Source organism: Schistocerca nitens, chromosome 5 (genome assembly GCF_023898315.1).
Source record: "Schistocerca nitens isolate TAMUIC-IGC-003100 chromosome 5, iqSchNite1.1, whole genome shotgun sequence".
Classification (NCBI taxonomy): domain Eukaryota; kingdom Metazoa; phylum Arthropoda; class Insecta; order Orthoptera; family Acrididae; genus Schistocerca; species Schistocerca nitens.
This window is the reverse complement of record NC_064618.1, coordinates 783,019,344-783,047,158: the sequence shown is the minus strand read 5'-3', so window position 1 is coordinate 783,047,158 and position 27,815 is coordinate 783,019,344. Positions and strand designations below refer to the sequence as shown.

General features: G+C 44.2%; 1 protein-coding gene across 1 annotated transcript in view; it reads right to left on the bottom strand.

Annotated features, from left to right (window-relative positions):
• Nucleotides 1-18,584: 18,584 nt before the first annotated feature.
• The window catches only part of LOC126260715 (uncharacterized protein DDB_G0286299-like), a 28,879-nt gene continuing 19,648 nt past the window's right edge, over nt 18,585-27,815 (bottom strand). The window contains exons 3-4 of the mRNA XM_049958053.1: nt 26,536-26,604; nt 18,585-19,640 (exon numbers count right to left, since the gene is read on the bottom strand). Of these exons, the coding sequence (XP_049814010.1) occupies nt 18,965-19,640; nt 26,536-26,604 (745 nt within the window). The 3' untranslated portion in view covers nt 18,585-18,964. The remainder of the gene's footprint in view (nt 19,641-26,535; nt 26,605-27,815) is intronic.

The following is a 27,815-nucleotide window of genomic DNA, read 5'->3' as shown; positions in this document are numbered from 1 at the left end:
TTCTGAGGTCATCAGTCGCCTAGAACTTAGAACTAATTAAACCTAACTAACCTAAGGACATCACACACATCCATGCCCGAGGCAGGATTCGAACCTGCGACCGTAGCGGTCGCTCGGCTCCAGACTGTAGCGCCTAGAACTGCACGGCCACACCGGCCGCCTTATGATAAGAAGTGGCTATTTTATTTGTTACGTTTGCCACAGAAAGCGTCTTTAGGTAGCTGAGCACATGGGTTATATGCAACTCTCTGGTTACTAAAGGTTGTATTAAGATCAGATGACGTCACTGTCGCCCTGTCGCTAGTTGGAGTCGGGGTTGGCGATTACTGAGTGTAGAGAAAGCTGTGTGAATGGTGGGCATGGTGGTCATAACATGACTGTCGATATTCTTCTTCGTGTGACTGTTCTTTTGGAATTAGGTCATTTGCTTAAAGTTTTTTGTTTGCTGGGACACCCGCGCCAGCTGCTTATGTATCGATATTCATTCTGCAAACTGTTATCATAATGTAAAGACGAAATTCCGAACAAAAATGCGTATTTGGTTATCCATTTCAAAAATTATCAATCATGTGTTCATTGTTCTGATAACTGTTTTTTACCCTTCCATTTTGGTTAAACGTTTTTCTAAAGAAAAGTAAAAGAGTCAAAATTTCATGTAACTTAACCGTTTGCATGACACGTTGACCTATGTGGCCAATGCGGGAAGTGGAAGGGGTTTTGGTGGCAACACTGGAGATCATGAGGGCTCGGAGCGGCAATGTAAATACACTATGTGATCAAAAGCATCCGGACACCTAGCTGAAAATGACTTACAAGTTCGTGGAGTCCTCCATCGTTAATGCTGTAATTCAAAATGGTGTTGGCCCAGCCTTAGCCTTGATGACATCTTCCACTCTCGCAGGCATACGTCCAATCAGGTGCTAGAACGTTTCTTGGGGAATGGCAGCCCTTTCTTCACGGAGTGCTGCACTGAGGAGAGGTATCGATGTCGGTCGGTGAGGCTTGGCGTGAAGTCGGCGTTCCAAAACATCCCAAAAGTGTTCTGTAGGATTCAGGTCAGGACTCTGTGCAGGCCAGTCCGCCACAGGGATGTTATTGTCGTGTAACCACTCAGCCACATGCCGTGCTTTATGAACAGCTACTCGATCGTGTTGAAAGAGGCAATCGCCATCCGCGAATTGGTCTTCAACAGTGGGAAGCAAGAAAGTGCTTAAAACATCAATGTAGGCCTGTGCTGTGATAGTACCATGCGAAACAACAAGGTGTGCAAGACCCCTCCATAAAAACACGACCACACCATAACACCACCGCCTCCGAATTTTACTGTTGGCACTCCACACGCTGGCAGATGACGTTCACTGGGCATCGGATCGCCACATTGTGTACCGTGATTCGTCACTCCACACAACGTTTTTCCACTGTTCAGTAGTCCAATGTTTAGGCTCCTTACACCAAGCGAAGAGTCGTTTGGCATTTACCAGCGTGATGCATGGCTTATGAGCAGCCGCTCGACCATGAAATCCAAGTTTTCTCACCTCCAGCCTATCATAGTACTTGCAGTGGATCCTGATGCAGTTTGGAATTCCTGTATGATGGTCTGGATAGATTTCTGTCTGTTACAAATTACGACCCTCTTCAACTGTCGGCGGTGTCTGTCAGTCAACAGACGAGGTCAGCCTGTAAGCTTTTGTGCCGTACGTGTCCCTTCACGTTTCCAATTTATTATCATATCGGAAACAATGGATCTAGAGATGTTTAGGAGTGTGGAGATCTCGCGTACAGACGTATGACACAATCACTTGACGACGTCAAAGTCCGTGAGTTCCGCGTAGCACTCTCACAATGTCTAATGACTACTGAGGTCGCTGATAAGGAGTATGTGGCAGCACAATGCACCTAATATGAAAAACGAATGTTTTTGGGGGCGTTCGGATATTTTTGATCACATAGTGTACCTATCAGTTAGTTGTTGAGTGGATGGTTTAGTGGTTGAGGTCTCAGATATTCCAGGATAAGGTTAAAGTTTGATTTCCTTGTAATACTATGGTTCATTTCGGCCGATGTGTCATGCAAAGGTATAAATATCAACTGATCTTTTTGTGACAATGCTTGAAGATTATAGTCCTCATGGTAATGCGACTCATATTCCGTGTGTTTAAAAGTTAAAATATAATGTCAAGTTGAAGTAACATTTTGATTTAAATGCCATCAGTTCGTTGCTTTCCTCCCTGTGTTTGAAAGTAAAACTGAATATAACTTTCCTAGTACACCTTGCACTATCGTGTGTTCAGCTAGCTGCATTCTTGGTATCGTATCTATCCTTATTGACAAGCAGCTAAAGTAAATGTTGAGGCTATCAGCCTCGAAGGTTTTCAGCCTTCAGGAACTTTGAGCTCAGCGTTTTATTTCAAGTGTTAAAGCAAAGCAGAGCAGCATTTTCTGTTACGCAGGTAAGAATCAACTGTAGGGCCAAGACGAGCTTTGTGAGAAAGAATTAGGGAACAGTGATCATTTGTATATTTTTCATGTAACCCAGAAGTTGCATTTTCTAACAGCATACATATTTAATACACAACAGTTAGCCATTTCAATTTTTTGACTGCTGATGCAGTTATTCGGTATATCCCAGATACCTACTCTTTGTATTTAATTATTAATCATGCACAGTTTATTAATTTCAGTTTAGAGTAACTATATTTCACAAATTTGAGGCAATTTACGTAGTTAATGTTTACATTCAGAAATAGTATGGATTACGGTATTTTCTCGCCACTGTTACTAATGCTTACATACATTGACCAGGCAGAACATTATGACTACCGACCTGCTATCGATGTAAATCCGTCCAGGCAAGAGCGACGTCATCAGGCGAGTAATGACTGGTAGTGAGACACATGTACGGTGCTTGCAGTATCAGTGAGTGTGCTGTTCGTGTATGGAATAGGGAAGGCGCACAACCTATCTGAGTTTGAGCGAGTGCAGGTTGTGATGGCCCGGAGACTCGGTACGAGCATTTCTGAAACTGCACGACTTGTCGGGTGTTCGAGGAGTGCTATAGCGAGTGTCTTCAACACGTGGAGAAACGAAGGTGAAACCACGTCCAGATGTAGTGGGGTTTGGCAGCCACTCCTCATTACAGATGTCGTATGTCGTAGGATGGGCAGGATGGTAAAAATAGGGCAGGCGGCGAACTGTGAAGGAACTAACTTAAAACTTTAATGCTGGGCAGAATACAAGTGTGTCTGAACACACAGTGCACCGAACACTCATAAAGATGGGCCCCCGCAGCAGACGATCTATGCGGTACCAATTTTAACAGCACGACATCGGCAACTACGATCGAAATGGGCACGTGACTATCGGCACTGGACGTTGGCACAGAGGCAGAGCGTTGCACGGTCTGATGAATCCCGCGTCGTCTTCCATGGGAACAGCTCCTTGACACCTTTACTGCGAGACAGAGACAAGCTGGCAGTGGCTCCATTTCCTCTGGGCACATTCACGTGGCCATCCATGGGTCCAGTGGAGCTCGTGCAAGGCACCTTGACGCCCACGTAGTATCGTACACCGGTTGCAGACCATGTACCCCCGTTCATGACGATCATGTTTCCCAACGGCAGTGGTATTTTTCAGCAAGCTAATGCGCAATGTCGCAAGGCCAGGAGTGTGATGGAGTGGTTCGCAGAACACAGTGGCGAGTTCCAATTGATGTGCTGGCCTCTCACCGGATATAAACCCGATCGAGCACATCTGGGATGAGATTGCACACGGCGTCAGAATTCATCGTCTCCCTTCCCAGAATTTACGGGAATTAGGTGATTAGGTGACTTGTGTGCAGATGAAATGCTAACTCCCTCCAGTGCAAGGCACCTTGACGCCCACGTAGTATCGTACACCGGTTGCAGACCATGTACCCCCGTTCATGACGATCATGTTTCCCAACGGCAGTGGTATTTTTCAGCAAGCTAATGCGCAATGTCGCAAGGCCAGGAGTGTGATGGAGTGGTTCGCAGAACACAGTGGCGAGTTCCAATTGATGTGCTGGCCTATGACCGGATATAAACCCGATCGAGCACATCTGGGATGAGATTGCACACGGCGTCAGAATTCATCGTCTCCCTTCCCAGAATTTACGGGAATTAGGTGATTAGGTGACTTGTGTGCAGATGAAATGCTAACTCCCTCCAGTGCAAGGCACCTTGACGCCCACGTAGTATCGTACACCGGTTGCAGACCATGTACCCCCGTTCATGACGATCATGTTTCCCAACGGCAGTGGTATTTTTCAGCAAGCTAATGCGCAATGTCGCAAGGCCAGGAGTGTGATGGAGTGGTTCGCAGAACACAGTGGCGAGTTCCAATTGATGTGCTGGCCTCTCACCGGATATAAACCCGATCGAGCACATCTGGGATGAGATTGCACACGGCGTCAGAATTCATCGTCTCCCTTCCCAGAATTTACGGGAATTAGGTGATTAGGTGACTTGTGTGCAGATGAAATGCTAACTCCCTCCAGTGCAAGGCACCTTGACGCCCACGTAGTATCGTACACCGGTTGCAGACCATGTACCCCCGTTCATGACGATCATGTTTCCCAACGGCAGTGGTATTTTTCAGCAAGCTAATGCGCAATGTCGCAAGGCCAGGAGTGTGATGGAGTGGTTCGCAGAACACAGTGGCGAGTTCCAATTGATGTGCTGGCCTCTCACCGGATATAAACCCGATCGAGCACATCTGGGATGAGATTGCACACGGCGTCAGAATTCATCGTCTCCCTTCCCAGAATTTACGGGAATTAGGTGATTAGGTGACTTGTGTGCAGATGAAATGCTAACTCCCTCCAGTGATCTGGCAAGGCCTCACTGCTCCCATTTCACGACGCGTCCCCATAGTCATCTGTGCTGGCTGTTGGGTAGGGGTCATAATGTCCTGACTGATTAGTGTACAACTACGTAAGGACTTGAACTTACACCACATAGACAGTCACTCACAATAGGAAAACACACAGACAGTTGACTTTCGAAACAAAGCTCTGCAAAACGATGGTTGCTCTAGTACCCTCGTGCCGCTGCTAGACACGGGAACTTAAACTCAGAGATGAGTTCAGTATAATGCAGCTGAAATGAGATTCCGGATTGCAATTAAGGGTCACTTCAAAGGAAAACTGCATAAGAAACGAGGAGATCAGGATAGAAGGAGACATACGTTCTGTAAGAGTCAAAATTAGTAAATATTGAAATGAATTGTTCAAATATGTAGTGAGAACGGTTGAAAAATTCCGTTCCAAAATTGTTTCTACGGTATTCCTTCTCACAAGGGAACCTCCCCATCGCACCCCCCTCACATTTAGTTATAAGTTGGCACAGTGGATAGACCTTGAAAAACTGAACACAGATCAATCGAGAAAACAGGAAGAAGTTGTGTGGAACTATGAAAAAATAAACAAAATATACAAACTGAGTAGTCCATGCGCAATATAGGCAACATCAAGGACCGACAGAACTCAGGAGCGCTGTGGTCCCGTGGTTAGCGTGAGCAGCTGCGGAGCTAAAGGTTGTTGGTTCAAGTCTTCTTTCGAGCTAAAAGTTTAATTTTTTATTTTCAGTCAATTATCAAAGTTCAGGCACTAACACATAATCAACTTCGCTCTCCAAAATTCCAGGACATGTTCAGATTTGCTTGGACATATGCAGGATTTGACAGTCTACACACGGAAAAATTTGAAAACGTAAAAAACATATGTTTTGACAGATCAAAGGGAAAAGTGTGCGAGTGTGAGACTTATGGAATCATTTGTTGCAGTTTATGTGACAAACTCTAATGTTTTCATCACTTTTTTGGGAGTAATTATCACATCCACAAGAAAACCTAAATCGGGCAACGTAGAAGAATCTTTTTACCCATTCGCCAAGTGTACAAGTTAGGTGGGTCGACAACATATTCCTGTCATGTGACGCACATGCCGTCACCAGTGTAGTATAGAGTATATCAGACGTGTTTTCCTGTGGAGGAATCGGTTGACCTATGACCTTGCGATCAAAAGTTTTCGGTTCCCATTGGAGAGGCACGTCCTTTCGTCTACTAATCGCACGGTTTTGCGGTGCGGCCGCAAAACAGACACTAAACTTATTACAGTGAACAGAGACGTCAATGAACGAATGGATAGATTATAACTTTGCTAAAATAAAGAAAAATTTTTCGCTTGAGGTGAGACTTGAACCAAGTTCCTCTCGTTCCGGAGCTGCGCACGCTAACCACCGGACCACGGCGCTCCTTTTGTCGGAGAGTCCATGATGTTGCCTACCTTCGCGTGGACTACTCAGTTTGTATATTTTGCTTATTTTTTTATAGTTCGACACAACTTCTTCCTGTTTTCTCGATTGATCTGTGTTCGGTTTTTCAAGGCCTATCCACTGTGCCAACTTATAACTAAATCTGAGGGGGGTGCAATGGGGAGGTTCCCTTGTCAGGAAGACACAGTCTGATGTCCCAAAAGGTGGTGGAGTGTTGAACTTGAAGAAGACAGACTAATCAGTGCTCGTCAAACTTCTCTGTCTGTGTGAGCAGATGATTAACGATTAATTGACTAACAACAATAATTGTACATATATTTATGCAATATGAGGCATGATCATGAATGGTTACTAAATGTTTTGACAGTCATTTTTCTTCTACTCACTGCGCTGTATCACAACAGCCTTAATTTAATTCCACATTCCTTCTTTTTTTTTAAAAAAAAAAAAAGTAGCTCAGTTGAAGATGGCCGTCTCTATAATGCGCATTTACTAATTGATATTACTTCCTTGCCAAAAATTTATACCACAGCAACTGATCGGTATGAGGTAGACGCGCCAGTGAGTTGTTAGCATTAGCAGATAAACGCCTCCCCTACCACGCCCCCTCACTCTGCAACAACAGACCTATCTGCCCTTGCACCCAGATTCTCCCCTGAGGTGACTGGCCAATTTTACGAACGCCTGCTATAATTCGCTACAGTACAATTTTTGATTCGACGGAGGAGTCAAGTACAGCCAACAGTTGCAAAACGGTAGCTATTATTATTCACCAGTTACGGGTACACATAAGTTATCCTTCTTCAGGAGTTGTTAAACGTTAATACCTGTTACAAATGGAAATGCATATTCGAAACTGGTTATGATTAAATAGTTAACATTCGCAGCCGTTGCTTATACGGACCTGATTCCTTTGTCGCATAAAATTATTGTGCAGTTGCTCACAATGATCAGCCATGTTCATGATATTAAAATCCTTCACTATAGGGAATAGGAATAGTAAGGTACCATGTGCCAGTTTGACAATAGGAGTCGAATGTTGAGCCGGCCGGAGTGGCCGTGCGGTTCTAGGCGCTACAGTCTGGAACCGGGCGACCGCTACGGTCGCAGGTTCGAATCCTGCCTCGGGCATGGATGTGTGTGATGTCCTTAGGTTAGTTAGGTTTACTTAGTTCTAAGTTCTAGGCGACTGATGACCTCAGAAGTTAAGTCGCGTAGTGCTCAGAGCCATTTGAACCATTTGAGTCGAATGTTGGCGCTGAGTGGAATAATCGTTGTGGTGGCAAGGGCCAACCACGGGATTCGCCACAGACAGAATTTCACATAATGAGAGTCACCATCTTTTTAGGTCTAGAAAATAACAAAGGGCTGCTGATAAATTTTCCATAAATTGAAAGAAAGTATAAGTGCAATTGTCTTTTCGAATCCAGTCCACCTTATTCCCGTAAAAATAAAGTTCACCTGTCGTGCGGAGTCTTGTACTGTCCATGTCACTTGACAGGTGCATATTAATGGTGTAAGCAAGTATGGGACTTACTATTAATTTGATCATTCTGTATCACAAGCGGAAACGAGTCTGGGAATAGTATAATTTATTCCTGATACAAGCAGTCATCTGCAGTTATCTCACGACCGGATTCAGCAACATCAATTAAAATTACGCACGTATTAGAATATTTCTGTCTGTGTATTTTCCTTTTGTTACTGAGCAAGAAAACTAAACTCTTAAGAAACTCCTAATTTCAGTTGCTTTTTGGATTCGGCTGTTCTTTGCTAATTGCATATTATCGTAAAATTGGCTGAGAACAGCGGGTCGCAGTTTGACGACCACTGGCCTAACATGTAAGATCTTATTGTGTTTCTTAGCGTTTTCTCGTGGCCGTAAGTTTTGCTTGTATTTCATGATTTATCAATTTGTTTACTTTAGTCTTTGTTGCCGAATGCTCTTTCTGCCGTCAAATTCCTTATTTGACCTAAGAAAGTCGTAAACGGCAGTTGATTGTGTTGTGGATTGGCATGAGAGCCAACCCGTAGGAATAGAGGAAGCCGAAAGGCACGCGTTTAAGCTCGCGCAGGCTGGCGTGAGGTCTGGAACAGGACAAGGAAATTAGAACTTAGAAAAACGGACGCAGATGGTGGAATACTTAACTTTAATCCATTAATGTTGAACGTAGCCCTTGTCTGTACATTCTTTACAATATCAATAGCAACTGATAATGGCGCCTTGCTAGGTCGTAGCGAACGACGTAGCTGAAGGCTATGCTAACTATCGTCTCGGCAAATGAGAGCGTATTTTGTCAGTGAACCATCGCTAGCAAAGTTGGTTGTACAACTGGGGCGAGTGCTAGGAAGTCTCTCTAGACATGCCGTGTGGCGGCGCTCGGTCTGCAATCACTGATAGTGGCGACACGCGGGTCCGACGTATACTAACGGACCGCGGCCGATTTAAAGGCTACCACCTAGCAAGTGTGGTGTCTGGCGGTGACGCCACAGATTGTGAATCATGTAAACTCTGTCGTTCATGTTATCGTCTTTTAGCCTTTTGCGTATCGCGTTTTTTGAGGCGGAGATCGGAAACCAGTCCACCATTTTTCTAAAAGACAGAAATCGATATAAATTCTTACCAACGATAAGTGATGTGATTCGGGGCTTCGACTGCGGTTTCGTAATGGTTAGTGCTACACGTTAATATATGGGTTACGAGGATGTACAAGGCTTTGCAAAATGAATAGACACTGCCTGCAAAAAATTGCAACAACAAAAAATAATTAATTCAGAGTAAAGAAATTTTTGAAATATATTTGTTTAGGTAACATATTTAAGTGATTGACACTGCAAGATCGAAGCGCGAGATAAGCCATTGCAATGTAAAACGCAGGTACATTAATAACCGATGTAACCACCGGAACGCTGAATGGAAGCGTGCAAATGTGTATGCATTGTGTTGTTCTGATGCCGGATGTCAGTTTGTGGGATGGCATTCCATGCCTATTGCACTTGGTCAGTCAATACAGGGGGGTTGTGGTGTGCGTACTGTAAGACCTTCGGTACACACACCATCAGATTATTTGACTTGTCGCTCTAACGAAGTAGGCGAGTGTGAGCAATATGTGTCGTGGTCTTATCGTGGCGTGTTTATCTTCTGCCGTTAGGTCAGACGATAGAAATGACACTTGCACGCTTAGAGTAGCAGATTGACGGTGACCAACTTTAAACAGAACTTGATTAATTTTCACACACATTTATTAAAATAATAAAAAGCATAGACCTTACTTGATTCTGGATGCTATTTACAATTGACAATCTGAAGTTCCTTTGGTCTTGGTACGTTAATCTTATTCTCACATATCTCTGATACTTGACAAAGTCTCTATACATTTATCTTCATGGGTATGTATAGGAATATGATACTCTTATTAGGCGCAGACTGAAACTTGACTGCAGACTAATGCAGACTCATGCAGACTGACGAATTGGAGGTCTGTACACTCGTTATAATACCTTGAGCGTTCAGGTATCACTGCGCGAGTGTGATCCTCAAGGAGAAAAGGTTCTACATTAGCAGCAATCTCATTGGCTGCGTTACATATTAATACGCGGATCGGCGGAAGCAGAATTTGGTCCGTCTCTAAGACAGCGCCATCTCGTAGTGCGGAGACGGACGAGCGCTGCGCCTGCGCTGTTGTGCTTAGCGGGGCGCGCTCTATTGGGAAAGTTGTGTACGCGCTGACTACGCGGAACTATGTACACAACAGGGGTTATGCTGGTTATGGTCGTCCGATCATGTCACACATGGTGCTCGATTGGAGACAGATCTGGTGATGAAGCAGGCCAAGGTAACATTACAACACTCTGTAGAGTAACTTAGTTACAACAGCAGTATGTGGGCGAGAGATGTCTTGTTAGAAAACACCTCCTGGAATGCTGTTCGTGATTGGAAGCATGACAAGTCGAATCACCAGATGGACGTACAAACTTGCAGCCAGGTTGCATGGGATAACGAATGGAGTGCTCCTGCTGTTATACGAAATCGCATCCCAGACTGTAACTCCAGGCGAAGGTAGTGATAGCTTCCTATGGGACTAAACTGCTGAGGTCATCGGTCCCTAGGCTTACATACTTAATCTAAGTTAAACTTACGATAAGGACAACACTCACACTCATGCACGAGGGAGGACTCGAACCTCCGAATGGTGGAGTCGTGTGAACTGTGGCAAGGCGCTTTAGACCGCACGGCTACCCCGCACGGCTCCAGGTGTAGATCCAATGTGTGTAGCACGCAGAGAGGTTGGTTGTAAGTCTTCAACTGGCCTCCTCCTCACCAACACACAGCCATCACTGGCATCCAGACATAACCAGATTTCATTAGAAAACACAACAGATCTCAACCCTGCCCTCCAATGACCTCTCGCTTGAGACCACTGAAGTCGCAAATGGCGGTGGTATGGGTTCAGTGGAATGCACGCTACAGGGCGTCTGGCTCGGAGGTGTCCTTGAAGTAATCGATTTGTAGCACCTCGTTGAGTCACTGTGGTACCAACTGCTTCTCGTATTGTTGCTGCAGATGCAGTACGATGGGCCAGAGCCATACGCCGAACACGAAGTTCGTCCCCCCGGGTGATGCCACGTGGCTTTCCTGAGCCCGGACTTCACGCAACCGTACATTCTCGTGGCCACAGTTGTCAGCAGTCATGTAGAGAAGCTACACTCCTGCTACTTCTTTTTGCGATATCGCGAAAGGAAAATCCAGATTCTCACAGCCCTTTTACACAACTTCGTTCACACTCAGAGAGGTGTTGATAATGGCATCTTTGTCGTCTTACAGGCATTATTAACTAACATGAACTCACCACCTCCAGTCTCCAGCACGAAGGTAACGCTCACGACCGTTAGAGCGTGTATTTAAAGCAAACCTGATTTTAGTAGACATCATTTTTCAGATGTAGAAACAGGTCTCCCAACTTTCGTTTATTTCGCAAAGCTCCTTCTTCGTTTTGCGCTTTTTTTATTTTATTTATATTTTTTGTTCGCTTCCTGTGTATTTACTACAAACGGCTATAACTTTTTAATTCACAGCATCGATAATAAATACAGAGAACGTAAAACAAATTTCAAATTTTTGTGTGCTTAATAAGTATTCTATAACTGCCTTTGCTGTCTAGGACAACATCTAAGCGTCAGTACATTCAGTCCATTTCACGCCATATATTCTGACGTATATGTGAAGTCAACCGCGTGAGCGCATTAGAAACACGCATTTGGAATTGTGGAATGGAATTGTTTCCGTCAAAAACGGACACACATACACACACAAGATCTTTCACAAAATTCCACAAAAAATCTCGTGGGCGTCAGGTGCGGAGATTGAGATAGTCAATAGCAGAAAACAGCGTCATGTACAGTATAACGGATCCAACAGTAAGGAAGACATGATTTTAAATTCTGCGAACCAAACTCCATACCTCGATGTAAAGGTGCTCCATCATACCGGAAGATACTGAAATCTGTATCAAGATGTGGCATCAGCCACTGCTCAATGGTGTTTTGAGCTGATACGTAAGGCCGGCTGGTATTTTTTCCTTTGCACGCTTTAACTTCAAAGTGCCGATGGCATCTGCGAATGTTGTTCGCATTTGGAGTTGCTTGATTGTACAGGTCACGAAATATTCTCTGCACTGTGATGAGAGAATGTCAGCTATTACATTCTAACACGCAGAATGCTTTCTGCACGGAATCCGCCATTTTCGCTTATGACACGGAACTTGAAACTGCTACGTACATTACACTGAAGAGCCAAAGAAACTGGTACACCTCCCTAATATCGTATAGGGCCCCGCAAGTACACGAAAGTGCCGCAACATGATGTGGCACGGACTCGACTAATGTCTAAACTAGTGCTGGAGGGAACTGACACCATGAATCATGCAGGACTGTCATCATTCCGTAAGAGCACGAGGTGGTGGAGAGCTCTTCTGAACAGCACGTTGCAGGGCATTCCAGATATGTTGAATAATGTTCCTGTCTGGGGAGTTTTGTGACCAGCGGAAGTGTTTAAACTCACAAGAGAGTCCCTGGAGCCACTCTGTGGCAATTCTGGACATGTGGGGTATGGCATTGTCCTTCTGGAATTGCCCAAGTCCGTCAGGATGAACAATGGACACGAATGGCATCAGGTGATCAGACAGGATGCTTACGTACGTGTCAACTGTCACAGTCTTACCTAGACGTATCAGGGATCCCATATCACTCAAACTGCACACGCCCCACACCATTACTGAGCCTCCAGCAGGTTGAACAGTGTTCTGCTATCATGCAGGGTCCATGGTTTCATGAGGTTGTCTCCATACCCGTATACGTCAATCCGCTCGATACAATTTAAAACGAGACTCGTCCGACCAGGTAACATGTTTACAGTCATCAACAGTCCAATATCTGTGTTGACGGGCCCAGGCGAGGCGTAAAGCTTTGTGACATGCTGTCATCATTAGTACACGAATGGGCCTTCGGCTCCGAAAGCCCGTATTGATGATGTTTCGTTGAATGGCTCGCGCGCTGACACTTGTTAATGGCCCAGCATTGAAATATGCAGCAATTTGCGAAAGGGTTGCACTTCTGTCACGTTGAACGATTCTCTTCAGTCGTCGTTGGTCCTGTTCTTGCAGGATCTTTTTCCAGCCGCAGCGATGTCGGGGATTTGATGTTTTACTGTATTCTTGATATTCAGAGTACACTCGTAAAACGGTCGTACAGAAAAATCCCCACTTCATCGCTATCTCGGGGATGCTGTGTCCCATCGCTCGTGCGCCGACTACACCACCACATTCAAACTCACTTAAATCTTGATTGTAGCAGCAGTAATCGATGTAACAACTGCGCCAGACACTTGTTGTCTTGCCGGCCGCTGGTGGCCGAGCGGTTCTGGCGCTACAGTCTGGAACCGCGCGACCGCTACGGTCGCAGGTTCGAATCCTGCCTCGGGCATGGATGTGTGTGTTGTCCTTAGGTTAGTTAGGTTTAAGTAGTTCTAAGTTCTAGGGGACTTATGACCTCAGCAGTTGAGTCCCATAGTGCTCAGAGCCATTTGAACCATTTTGAACTTGTTGTCTTATATAGGTGTTTCCGACCGCAGCGCCATGTTCTAAATGGTTCAAATGGCTCTGAGCACTATGGGACTTAACATCTGTGGTCATCAGTCCCCTAGAACTTAGAACTACTTAAACCTAACTAACCTAAGGACATCACATACATCCATGCCCGAGGCGGGATTCGAACCTGCGACCGTAGCAGTCGCGCGGTTCCGGACTGAGCGCCTAGAACCGCTAGACCACCGCGGCCGGCGCCATGTTCTACCTGTTTACATATTTCCGTATTTGGATACGCATGCCTATACCATTCGAATTAGAATAAGTAACTGTCTAAGTAAGTGAATGTATTGTAAAGTCCTTGAAAACTGTTCTGCTACAAAGTCCTGAAAGATGCCTCGAAGAGACTCAAATTAATAAATGAAAAATTGCATGAGTGTGACTTTGTAACACAAAAAAATGTTCAAATGTGTGTGAAATCTTATGGGACTTAACTGCTAAGGTCATCAGTCCCTTAAGCTTACACACTACTTAACCTAAATTATCCTAAGGACAAACACACACACCCATGCCCGAGGGAGGACTCGAACCTCCGCCGGGACCAGCCACACAGTCCATGACTGCAGCGCCTTAGACCCCTTGTAACACAAATTAAAATAATATTCCGCTCACAGTAAATTTCTCTGCCGGCGACTACAAACTGCGTCAGGAACTTACCTTATGAGCTGAAAAAAAATGCCTAAAAATAGTCTTCTTAACAGATCCCCAGCGTGCAATGGATCGGTCAGTTGTTTGATTTGACTGTGCTACTAAGCCTACCGAGGCACTCGTTTTTAAACAAACAAGACGCCGTCTATGCTCGAAGCAGACATATTAAGTGTATTTCATTACTACAAAGGAAAGACTCCCATCGGGGTTAACTTCAGACATACAAGTATTGTTCATTTATTTTCCCAAAATTAATTACAATCTTCAAGGAATGAAAGAAGGTCTGGAACTGTGCTAACGATTTGACTTCTGCACAACATAACCACTTGAAAAATGAGAATCTCAGTCCATCTGGTCTCCCACGAAATACACTGGTGTGCAAAATTTAAGGACGAAAGTAACTTTTGAAATGTTCTGCGTAATAACATAGCTCATTGAAGCTTAGAACATACATAGAAAGAACTATTACAGTATGGAACAGAAGTTAACTGAAAGAAAAACGTAATGAAACGAACAGAAATGATGCCTTCATTCGACGACAATAATTACACTGACGTCATCGCGATTTATGATGGTCCCCTGGATATTACCAGAGACGGAACGTGGTTGTTAATATGGTGTGTGATCACCGCGGTCCGCACTACATGCTCTGCAACGTGATTCCATGCTGGTCACAAGGTCGGTAAGGGGTTCTTGCGGTAGCGTGCTCCATTCCACCAACAGCGCTGGATGGACGTCGATGCATGTGGGCGAGCTGCGATACGCTTCCCCGATACATCTCACACTTCCTCGATGTGGTCGTACATTCTCATCCATAAAGACCAAGTCAGAATCGAATGCACCGTTGAGAAGACCCATGTGGGAAACGAGTATAGTGTCACAATAAGATTGACTGCTGAGTGAACTGTGCTGAAAGCTTTGGAGATCAGTACGCCCGTGCGACTTTATGCCTCGCCACACTATGACGTCTCTACAAAAAGGAACATGTTGGACAATGTTCCTGAGTAGATTACTTGTTCTCGCCTCTCGCTATATGAGGGTACATGATGCACCCAGGAACATTATAGAACATGATCGTTTTGTTGGTCCAGATTTTTTGTTTTTATGGATGACCATGAGCGACCGCATCGAACTGTGCAGCTGGAGGAGTTCTTGGAACTAGAGGTTATTCGGCGAATGGACTGGCCTTCCTGTTCCCTCAACTCAAATCCCATCGATCAAATTTGGGATGCGTTGGGGAAACGTACTACAGAACGCCAAAGCTGTTGGCATGAATACTATACAGAAGAATGGAAAAGAAAATTGAGGATCTGATAGATGGCGATCAGTTTGGTTTTAGGGAAGGTAAAGGCACCAGAGAGGCAGTTCTGACTTTGCGCTTGATAGTGGAAGCAAGACTGAAGAAAAATCAAGATATCCTCACAGGATTTGTCAATCTAGAAAAAGCGTTCGACAGTGGGAATGGTGCAAGATGCTAGCGAAATAAAAGGTCCAAGAGTGGAATTAAAAGTCAGGGTGAAAGGATATCAACAATAAGATTCCCTAATGACACTGTTATCCTCATTCAAAGTGAAGAAGAATTACAGGATCTGTTGAATGGAATGGTCTAATGAGTACAAAATATGGATTGAGAGTAAAAAGAAAAAGACGAAAGTATTGAGATCTAGTAGAAATGGGAACAGAGAGAAAACTGACGTCAAAATTGGTGTTGACGAAGTAGACAAAGTTAAGAAACTCTGCTACCTTAGAAACAAAATGACGCATGACAAACAAAGCAAGGAGGACATAAAAAGCAGACTAGCGCAGGCAAAGAGGCCATTCCTGGCCGAGAGAGGCCTACCTGAGGAAGAAATTTTTGAGAATGTACATTTCGGTCACAGCATTGGACGGTAGTGAGCATAGACTGTGGGAAAACCGGAACAGAAATCGAAGCATACGAGGCGTAGTTCTACGAAAGAGTGTTAGCAATGAGGTGGACTGATAAGATAAGGAATGAGGAGCTTCTACGCAGAGTCGATAAGAAGAAAGGACAGGATGATGGAACATGAGAAGACAATCCGGGATTAACTTCCGTGAAGCTATAGGGAACTGTAGAGGGTAAAAACTGTAGGTGAAGGCAGACTAAAATTCATCCAGCAAATAACTGAGAACGTAGAGTGCAAGTGCTATCCTGAAATGAACAGGTTGGAGCAGAAGAAGAATTCGTAGCGGGCCGCATTAAACCGGCCAGAAGGCTGATGACTTGAAAAAAAAAGAAGAATATCATGGTTTTGCTCTTTCAGCGAAATATATTGTGCGGCCAAGAGCTGTGGAAAGGAAAAGTGTGTCCACAAGTGAGACTTTCTTCCTGCGGGCAATGCGCAGTCACTCATGTCACTAGTACATGCCTCGGAGAATGGGGTTGGTTGGGTTGTTTGGGGGAGGAGACCAGACAGCTAGGTCATAGGTCTCATCGGATTAGGGAAGGAAGTCGGCCGTGCCCTTTCAAAGGAACCATCCCGGCATTTGCCTGGAGCGATTTAGGGAAATCACGGAAAATCTAAATCAGGATGGCCGGACGCGGGATTGAACCGTCGTCCTCGCGAATGCGACCTCGGAGAATGACGCAAGGCATCCACTTGTTCCCTGTAGTTCTTCTCCACATATTCGAACATCAAACGTGTCTTCCCAGCATTGTATTTAGATCCTGTATTTACAATATTATTTCTCCATTTGGATCATATTGAGCGAGTATCTTCGTGGAATTTGAACATATGGGAAAGAAAAATTGGTGACAAAACGTGGTCGGTTGCTGTAACTGGCAGTGCATTGTCAGCCAACGACAAGGTTCTGATTTGCAGCCCAGCTGGGAACATAGTTTCCACTTATAACATATGTTTACGTGAGTCCAGTTTGTAAAACGTCTGTTTCGATATGAAAGGATGCTTTGAAGGCGCTTATCCGTCCTGTAAGTAACATTTATTTTCACGAATCACTCTTAAGTGCAGCCCGGAGGTTACTTCATGTTGTACTGTATGTTAATGTTCCGTCCTGTCCCATTCAGGGATTAGGGATCGAAAGAACGCGTTCTTGTGTAGCTCTGGTATTGGTTTAATTTTATCTGCACACTCTCTTAAGAAATAGATACGCAGGGAACTGAAGAACATTCACAGATTATACTCTGACAGTCCGTCCTTGTTGTTGTCTATGGAGATTCTAACGGTATTTACGGACTATTTCTTCGGCTGTCTGAAAGTTTATGTTTTTCTACTTTCTGTTGGACTCCATCGTCAGTCAAACAATTCTATTCACTCTTCTTTGTCTACGTCGTCTGTGAGTCCGACCTGATGTGGATCCCCTACACTTGAGCAGTATTCAGGTATATGTCATGCAAGTGTGTTTTTTCGCAATCTGTTTTATAAGGAAATGTGGTTTACCAGTATCCTACCAATGGCAAAATGTTTGTATGACTTTACTGACACTGGCCACAAGTCATTAACCTTGCAGACAAAAGTTGACACGGTTTTATGTTTCGTGGAGGTAAAAGTCGACATTTCTGCTTTTGTTTTGCTGCTGACTGTTTCGATACCTGTCTCGTCCACAAGTCTCAGGGCAATGTGTGTTTTACACTTGACAGCCTTCAGTATGACCAAAATTACTTAGGGTTTTGAGACAGATGCGGTGATAATATTCCACAGCGGTAACTATTCAAGGCTTCACGCATTACGCTTTTCTTAGCAAAATTAATATCTGCGTAATAGTGGCTTTAGATGTTTTGTTTAGAGCCTATTATGCAGCAAACGGCGTTAAGATTCTTTCTGATGTCTCTATACCGAGAGATAGCTACTGATTTTTATAGAGCTTAGACAGCTACATTTTTCAGCATGAGGAACAGTTTCTATATCTGTTTACTGGCTGAAGCAAATAATTCATGACTGAGGAATTCTTCTTATTGAACGTGTTGACTTTCCTGCTTATCTTTCTAGCTCAATATAGCGCGGTGCTCATTCTTGCTACAACAGAATCGTAATAACTGAGCCTTTTGCCTACTTGAACATCCCCGAAGAAGTCAGGTCAGTTTGTTACCAGAAAGATGATATTTTTCCCTTACGATAGAATTACGTACTACTTAATCTACGCAGTTCTCATAGGAAGCATTTAGAACTGCCCCCAAATAAATTTTATATCTTTCTCCACCCATAAAGTTATTTTCCCGATTAGCTTTTGGGTGATTACAATTCCGAGCAAAGTGAAAGAAATGAAATGAATCGAATGCATGAAACGATATGAGTGCTAGCTACATCATCGATCCATTCATTTCGTTTGAGTGTATTTAGCTCATTTCTTACACATCCCTCGGCAGGATTTGCAACGGTCCTGAACTATCGCTACCCAGTAACGTCGTGGGAGAACCTTTGGCTGTACCATTCTGAAACCATAAGTACAATAGAAACATCTATGAAAATGGAAATTTGAGTCACGCTGCTCAGATAACAGGATAATCAGGAAATAAAAAGTTACCGGCGGGTAGAATGTACATTTATTTACAAATCAGCGATTTTCACTGTACACAGAACAGATCGCAGGCTCTGGTCGTGAGTATAAGGTCACACCAGGGTGCAGGCGACACTCAAACGGACACAGCGAAGTCCACTCTCCACCACGTCGCTCTGCGACCAGCTTATGGGGCACACTCTTTCCTCCACGCTTCCTGTAAGTCCCTCACGTTGATCGTGTGAATCACTTTGGTGAATCATTCGTTAGAAACTTTCCAGTGACGTGTACGAGTCCGGTGAGGTAACAGAGTCTTCGGCTTCGGTGTAGGCGTTGCGCGGAGGGGTTGGCAGCATCTTCTGGTTGCTGGGTTACCGCCATTGCGCCTCCGGCGAGACTCTGACAGCGCTACGGGGCTTCGGTCTTGGCTTGTGCTTCTCCGCTGGCAGCTCCGTTCCCTCCGGCGCTGTCGCCCTCAGATGTCTGGCTCTGGCTTTCAGCTGTCTTGTTGCCGGTAGCAGCCGCTGCCGTCTTCTCTTTCTTACCCTCACTATCGGCTGCCTTCGCTTCGCTAGGAACTGCAGCCTTTTCTTCCGCGCCTTCAGCTGTTTGGCTTTCAGTTTTCTTCTCGCTGCCAGCGGCTACTGCCGCCTTCTCTTTGCCACTCACAGCATCGGCGGCCTTCCCTTCTCTCGTGGCTGCAGCCTTTTCTTCCTTTCCTTCCTTGCTGCTTCCCGCCTCGGCTGCATCACCCTTACTAGGTCCCTCGGTATTCTCTTCCTTGCCGCTGTCGCTTACAGTCGATTCGCTTTTGCTAGGCTCTGGCTTCTCCTCTTCTTTCTTCTCATTCTCGCCACTTGCACTACTCTTTTCTTTCTTATCACCGTCTCCTTTGCCTGTCTCGTCTTCACAGTTCTTCCCATCCTCTTGCTTGTCCTGTTTCTTCACGTCACCCTCCTTGTTGTCGTCGTTGCTAGTTTCTTGTTTATTACTATTTCCATTCGGTTCTACTTTGAGCGCTTCGTATTGCTTTTCTTGGATCGGATCTGCCTTAGGATCCAATAAAGCATCGTCATAGTCGACCCTGAAATCAAACGAGCAAGATTTACTGTCTTTTCATATTTGAATAAAAATAATAATGTATAACCGAAATCACTTTAAGAATATATAAAAGGAGAGATTTATTTACGACGTAAGTGGTTCGTGAAATCTACAGCTACATCTAAATCTGTACTCTGCAAGCCACTGTTCAGTGCATGGCAGAGGGTACGTCACATCGTACCAGTAATTAGGGGACATGATAGCCAATAAAAGTCTCTTACAAGAAAGTTGAAGCAATCCTTCATATACCTTCCTATCGAATAAAATCAGACATTACAGCGCTTAAAGGAAGAAGTCGAATTACATCAAGAGTTGTTCAGAACAAGCAGTGATATTTTATTACATATAACTTTGTAATATGAGTAGCCACAGCTCTTGAAATGCACGGTAAACTGAACTTGAATTTTATTTATTTGGACACAGAAGTTATGTTAGGCGGTTCATTAATCTGTTTCCTGGTGCTAGGTTTTCCTTTATCAGTAGGGTTGCCTATTATCTGATGTTCATTCTCCGTTTTTTCTGATTTTTGGTGTTTTAAGCAAAGTTTGTTCTTCATCTGCATTCAATTGCAACTGGGAGCACGTGTGGGCCCAACAGCTTCATTACTTTCTCGCTTCCGAATTTTTAATGTGGCATAATTTTAGCCTTCTGGGAGTTTTCATTTTTGTAGAAAAGGGGCTGGTTAATGGGTTACGTTCCTCGGACAGACGCTCCATTGATGGTATCTTATTTTATGCTTCTTGTATTACATTTTAATCATACTTACTGCATTAACTACGGTTCTTTTTGTCATAGCGCCTAATGCCCTGCACTATTTGCCCCAATCCTCTGTCGGTTATTATTTGTTTATGACTTATCCTCTTCTTGGCATAGCATTCTGTATCTACGAACAATACGTCTACGTGACATTATTCTAGTGAAGACGCTGGGTATTGGAACTTGTGATAGCGCACATTATCGACGACACAGTGGCTCCCATCAGGCCACGACAGAGCCGCCGTTTACATGGCGAGAAACCCGAGTTCGAGCCATATTCAACAGATCGCAATCTATCGGAGACGGAAGAAGAAGAGGACGTTACGATGACAGCAACTGTATGCCACCACATGAGACATCCTTCCGGGTTCTCTGGTGACGATGGCCAAAATCCAAACAAGTAGCTGACATTATATGTGCGTATAGCCAAATTTAACAAATAAGATGACACCATGTGTCTGGCTAACGTATTTTTCTACTTGCAGGACACTGTCAAGCAATGGTATGAGAACAACGAGGAGAAGTTCACAAGCTGGGAAGTATTCCAGGTGGAACTGCGCAAGTATTTCGGCGACACACGACGACAGAAGTGCAAGGCTGAAGATAAATTAAAGTGCAGGGCACAGCGTCCAGGAGAAACTATGGCATCCTACATTCAAGGCGTCTTGGAGCCGTGAAAAATAGTGGATCCTAGAATGAAGGAGGAACATAAGGTTGCATATATCATGAAGGATGTTGCTGAGGACATGTATGAGGCTACCACAGCAGACGACTTCATAAAATGGTGCCAGTATATGGAGACAATGCATCAAAAAAGGATTACACGCAAGAAGTTTGAACGGCTTCCAAACGTCGTATCGATGTCTGTGATGGAGGAAGGAACTCATTCACAAGTGTTCTTCGTCAGACAGTGAGAGAGGAAGTTCAGAAGGCACTTGGATTGCTCGGCGAACAAAAAACCGAGACGCTTTAAGAGGTCATAAGGGAGGAAGTGGAACAGACATTGAACCCATTCTCTCGTCCTTCATTTCCCTTTAAAACGGTGAAAAAGTTAAGACCCAAGCTAAGTTACGTTCCCAAAATGCCGCATGAGGAACCTGTTTGGGCACCAAGGAAGACTGACGTCTGGAGGACCCAGGATAACCAACCAGTATGTTTCCCTGCGGAAGACCGGAACTTGTGGTGCGCCATTGTCAATAAATGCGGCGGATATTTGATGACGCCCGCGCCAGAAGACAGCAGACCGATCTAAGCCGACGCCAATTCCGGGACGACAAAGATGAACAAGAGATGTGGATGCAGGACGACATAGGCCACCGTCGCCGCAAGCTAGCCGCTGAAGAGGACGCTCCCCAACACGCCGATCAAGGTCTCTAACGCCGTTTAGAAGCTCCAGCCGATCACCTAGCCGCCGCAACCTGGAAAACTAAAGGGTGCGACCTTCCTTGGACGTGAGGCCGCCGAAGGGAAAAATCCTCCGCCGTCGATCACTACAAAAATGATAGGAGACTACGTCGATGTTCTCATGAATGGCCGATCATCCCAAGCTCTTGTGGAGTCTGGAGCATCATATTCAGCCATGTCGGAGAAGTTCCGTCGCCAGTTGCAGAAAACCGTTTTCGTCGACAGCAAAACATCTCTGCTAAAGGTGGATAATGGGAAATACGTAAAACTTACAGGAAGATGTACCATTCGTGTGGGTATAAGTGGCCATACACAGCCCTTAGAATACATCGTCTTACAAGAGTGTAGTCATGACATCATTCTCGGATGGGTCTTTTTGAAAGCTTCTCAGACAATTATAGATTGTGGTCGCTCGAAGATTATGCTAGACAAGATGAGATAATGTGGACAAGACGATGCGCATCCGAGTGTGTGGAGACTATGTGTGCTGGATGAAGTGATCATTCCAGCAGTCAGCGCTAGAAATGTAACTGTCACGTGCCATGCCATGGATCTTGTAGTGGAAAGCAAGAGAAGCATACCACTGAAGAATAACTTGGTCATCCCAGCCTCTGTCGTCTCGTTTAAGAACGGATTCAGTGAATTGTGGATAGTTAACTGTCGCCGGGAACCGTAGATCCTTCCAAGACGCATGGGAGTAGCAAACGCTGAGCCCTTAATTGAAGAACAGCTGAGCGTCATAAAAACCTCCCATGCCGAGTCTGTGGGAGAAATTAGCGCTACCACTGCGAGACAAGACCTTCTAGCTCGACTATCACCAGATCTCACTGAGGAACAACAGAAGAAGCTACTTGCCATTATTCAAAAGTTCCCTGAATGCTTCAATCCAAAGATGAAGAACAAATTAGACAAATCGGCGGTGAAGCACTGGATTAGCAGTGGAGACTATCAACCAACAAGCCAGAGAGCATACCGTGTGTCAGCAACGGAACGTCGAATAATACGCGACGAGGTAGAGAAAATGATGAAGAATGACATCATTCAGCCTTCGCAGAGCCCATGGTCGTCACCAGTGGTCCTCGTCAGAAATAAGGATGGCAGCTGGCACTTTTGTGTTGATTACAGGAAGCTTAATAAGATAACTAAAAAGGACGAATTGACGATACACTAGACTGTCTGAAGGAGGCTAAGTTTTTCTCAACCAGGGATATGTACTCGGGATATTGGCAAATCGAAGTACATGAGGCTGATCGCGAGAAAACTGCGTTCATAACCCCTGAGGGCCCGTATGAGTTTAAGGTAATGCCGTTTGGTTTGCGTAATGCACCATCAACTTTTGAACGGATGATGGATAATCTTCTAAGTCACCTGAAGTGGATAATGTGTCTTTGTTATTTAGATGACATTATAGTGTTCTCAGAGACATATGATGAACACGTAAAAAGTCTGAGGGCCGTTGTTAAGTGTCTCCAACAAGGCGAACTGAAACTTAATCCAAGACAGTGTCTCTTTGGAGCAAAAGAAATCAAAGTACTTGGACACCTTGTGTCAAACGAGGGTGTGCGGCCAGACCCAGAAAAGGTATAATAGAAATTCCTATTCCTAAAAGTATTAGAGATGTGAGAAGCTTCCTTGAATTATGTTCTTATTACCGTCGTTTTATCAAAGACTTTTGTATCAAAGCCAGGCCACTCCAAGAGTTGTTAAAAGCCGATGCTAAATTTATCTGGGGTAGTGCTCAACAAGATTTTTTGGATGTGCTGCGAAAATCTCTGACGACTGACCCTGTACTTGGTCTGTATGATGAGAGAGCACCTACAGAACTACACACAGATGCCAGCGGGTATGGAATCGATGCTTATCTGGTGCAAATTTCGGATGGAAAAGGGAAGGTTATAGCCTATGCTTCTAGGACACTTACAAAAGCCGAGAGAATCTACTCAACTACAGAAAGAGAATGTCTTGCTGTGATCTGGGCCATGTGCAAATTTCGGCAATATCTCTATGGAAGGCCATTCACAGTTGTTACAGACCCATTCACTTTGTTGATTGCCAGGTCTTAAGGATCCAACAGGACGACTCGTCTTCAAGAGTATGACATTGCCATAGTGTGCAAAAGTGGAAGAAAACACCAAGATGCCGACTGTCTCCCAAGAAACCCCGTGCAAGACTTTGATGAAGATAGTGACTGTCTCGCTGCACTCCAGGATCTTTCTGCTAAGCAGAAGAAGGACCCCAAGATATCTCAAATTATGCTTGCCTTAAATCGGTCAGAGGATGTGAAAGGACAGTTTAAGGTAGTTAATGGATTACTTTGCAAGAAAAACTTTGAACCATTTGGAAAGAGGTGGCTGCCAGTGACTCGTAAACATATGCGCTTAGATGTGTTTCCGTTACATCCTGATGATGTGGACGACGACTACATCACCCAGGTGTTAACCAGAGCTGAGGAAGCTCGGTATTTAGCTCGACTCCGCACGCTGCAGGCTCAGAAAAACGATTGCCGAAGGTATGAGGCGAGCCACCGCTCTGTTGTCTATCAGCCTGGTGACCTCATCTGGATCTTCCTCCTGTTCGGAAAGTTGGTCTCTCTGAGAAGCTCCTCAGGCGCTACTTTGGACCTTATAAGGTTGTGAGACAGTTGTCTGATGTAACTTACGAAGTTGAAGATTTCGACCCCGACACAAGACGACGAAAAGTCAGAGATACGGTCCACTTCCTTCGAATGAAGCCCTATAAGGATCCCGCAACCCAGAGTAAATTCGAAGCTCCAGCGACAGGCAACAAGCGGAAAGGTGAAGAAGAGTGTAGCGGCAAAAGTAATTCTAAGATCATCGCCAGGGCGAGAATCAGTCATCGGGAGTTGGAGTATGCAGGATCGATGACTAGTTCCCGGACCAGGAGGACGTAACACCAAGACGCTGTTCTCTTAAGGAAGGAAGAATGTCGCAGAAGAAGTTGAGTAGCACCATGGTATAGTGGCTATGATAGTAAACTGGAGGGTCGCGAGAACAGAACTCACCTCGGCTGTAAAATTTTAATTTCCATATTCTAGAATTATCCACAAATGTCAGGAATCACTGTACTGGAATGTTCTGTAGCTGTATATATACTGTATTTGTTCTGGCAGGAGGCAGTTCGCTCCGCGCTCTTGTATGAGCAAGTTCTGAATAGTCCTTCGTTAAGTGAAGTTAGTGTTCGTCATTCATCTAATTACACCTTCTCCTACGTGACAATATGTATATTTTACAAGTATGGGTTCCTTTCCAGTAGAATCACCTGAGGATGCTGCTTTAATGCAGCGAAACCGGTCGTGATTCAATCATCACTTAACAGCTTTCTGCGCTTTTTTTAAGTTCTATTATTTTTTATGTAAAACGTGTTTTTTCCGTTTTACTACAGTTAAATATTATGTTTCAACAGGCACGTACTTTTTGTTTTCTGTGGTCAATCTAGAAATCTTGAAATAGTGTGTGCATAATATGCCTTTACATTCTAGTCTGTATTGGAAGAAGACTAATGTCTCAAACAAGTTTATTATAAACAGCAATTCTTCATAAAATTGCCATACAATTTACTTACCTTGTTCTTACCTCTTGTTTACGTTTTCTCAAAAACCACTGTTTTTTGCTTCGTTGTTAGCGGAAATTGAAGTCCAAGAAAACCTGGTTGCACGTTCACTTTTCGCAATTTTTTTGCCTTTTATTAACCCACTTTTTCTTACGCTGCATTTGTGTTTTCTCCACTTCACTTCATAATTGTAAACTACAGAAGGGAAATAGTTGCATGTGTTCTGCACTCAGCACAGTGTTTATGTATACTCATTTGTATACTGTGTACGTTTAGAGTGTAGCTATTTTTGCTAGATGTCAGGCGCTCGCGGGGAGGGAGAGAGAGAGAAATGGTTCAAATAGCTCTAAGCACTATGGGACTTAACATCTGACGTCATCAGTCCCCTAGACCTAGGACTACTTAAACCTAACTAACCTAAAGGCATCATACACGTCCATGCCCGAGGCAGGATTCGAACCTGCGACCGTAGCAGCAGCGCAGTTCCAGACTGAAGCGCCTAAAACAGTCTCGGCCACAACGGCCGGCAGAGAGAGAGAGAGAGAGAGAGAGAGAGAGAGAGAGAGAGAGAATCACGAAAGTGAAGTGAATTGCAAGAATGCAGTGCAAAAAAAGGGGGTGGTTGATAAACGGTAAAAAAGTGTGATATTTACATGTGCAACCAGGTTCTTTCCGACTTCACTCCTGGTAACAAGAGGTAACAAGAGGTAAAAATACTGTAAGTAAATTGCATGTTGATTTTATAAAGAAGTGCTGTTTATAAATACGAAACTGTAGACACATTATTTATACCACATATCCAGAAAAACCACAAAACACGCTTCATAAAAGTTAAACGCATCTAGTGAAAAGTACTTTTTAATTGCAGTAGAAAAACGTTAACTGATGTATATCAGCTGCTGTAAAATATGGCTATGCAAACAAACATAACGCTATTTTTTGTGACGCCATACAGTAACTCTGAAAAACATAAGAGGGAAGGATACCAAACTTAAATTCTACAGAACACATGCTCTGTCTACGGCGGTGTATGAAAGTGAGACAAGGCGATTGGTATGAAGATAAGAAAATCGAGTAGTATAATAGCTGTTATTAAAAGGATAATAACTCTGTCACTGTAAGGTGTATAGTAAAGCCGTGTTACTTACGTCCCATTGTCCGTGGAGTTGTCGTCGTCCAGTACTCCGACTTCGATGATGACATGTGACAGCACGTACCTGCAGAATGAAGGACTTGATTAGCCAGCAAGTTTTCATTGTGTGCTGTCTCTTTCACTAAATGGCTCCGATATCGCCTCGTAAGTCAAAAAACATCCGTTATATTTTCATTGCAAAGAGAACAGACTGTAGATAGGTTTTTTAATTTATTACGATACAATTCGATGTAATTTCTGTAGCCATGAATAGCTCTAAACGTACTGAATGTACAATAATGAAAATATATCACGTTAATTGTAGTTTGTTTTCAGTCAAAAATGAAAACTATAATTTCTCAAATGGAACAGTTTAGGGCATTAACACAACGATTGAGATGTATCATGAATCCAGTAACAAGTGATATACAAATATACGAGGGTATGAACTTAGTGGTAACTATTTATTCACAATCGACACACAAGAGTTACATGTTTGCCCCTGTTATCCTTCAAAGTAGTCACCCGAACAACAGAACAGGTTCTGCTAACGGTATACTACTCCTTCCACATCGCTGGCAACGGGTTCTACACAACGCTGGCGACTACTTTGAAGGACAGTAACAGGTGCAAACATGTAACTCTTTTGTATCGATTGTGAATAAATAGTTGCTACTATTTAAATTCCAAACCTCGTATATTCTCATGCCAGTCTACAAAATACTTATGTGTGATGTTGGAGTGATGAACGTAATTTCACCAATAAAAATGGCTCTGAGCACTATGGGACTTTAACTGCTGAGGTCATCAGTCCCCTACAACTTAGAACTACTTAAACCTAACTAACCTAAGGACATCACACACATCCATGCCCGAGGCAGGATTCGAACCTGCGACCGTAGCGGTAGCGCGGTTCCAGACTGTAGCGCCTAGAACCTCTCGGCCACTTTGGCCTGCTCATCAATAAATTTTTCGAATGTCGCATAACAATAAAACCCATTTTCGAGGTTTGTATCTGAAGAATGTGTGGTTCAATGAAGTCTTTTGTATTATTCTTGTTTCATAAACAATAGTGGCGAAAGATTTTCAGTGGAAGGAGTCGCTTTGATTCAGCAAAGAGTCTGGTTAAAGAGGGCGGAGGAGCGGACAGAGGCTCATACGACCACGTCTTGCGGTACCTCAAGAGGAAGTTCGAAAACACTCTGGGTGCGGCGGAGGCTGAGCTCTCCGTGATCAGTCGAAACGACTTATAGGTGGCCATTTAGTCCTTGGTTGAAACGTCGCACATCAGCGCAA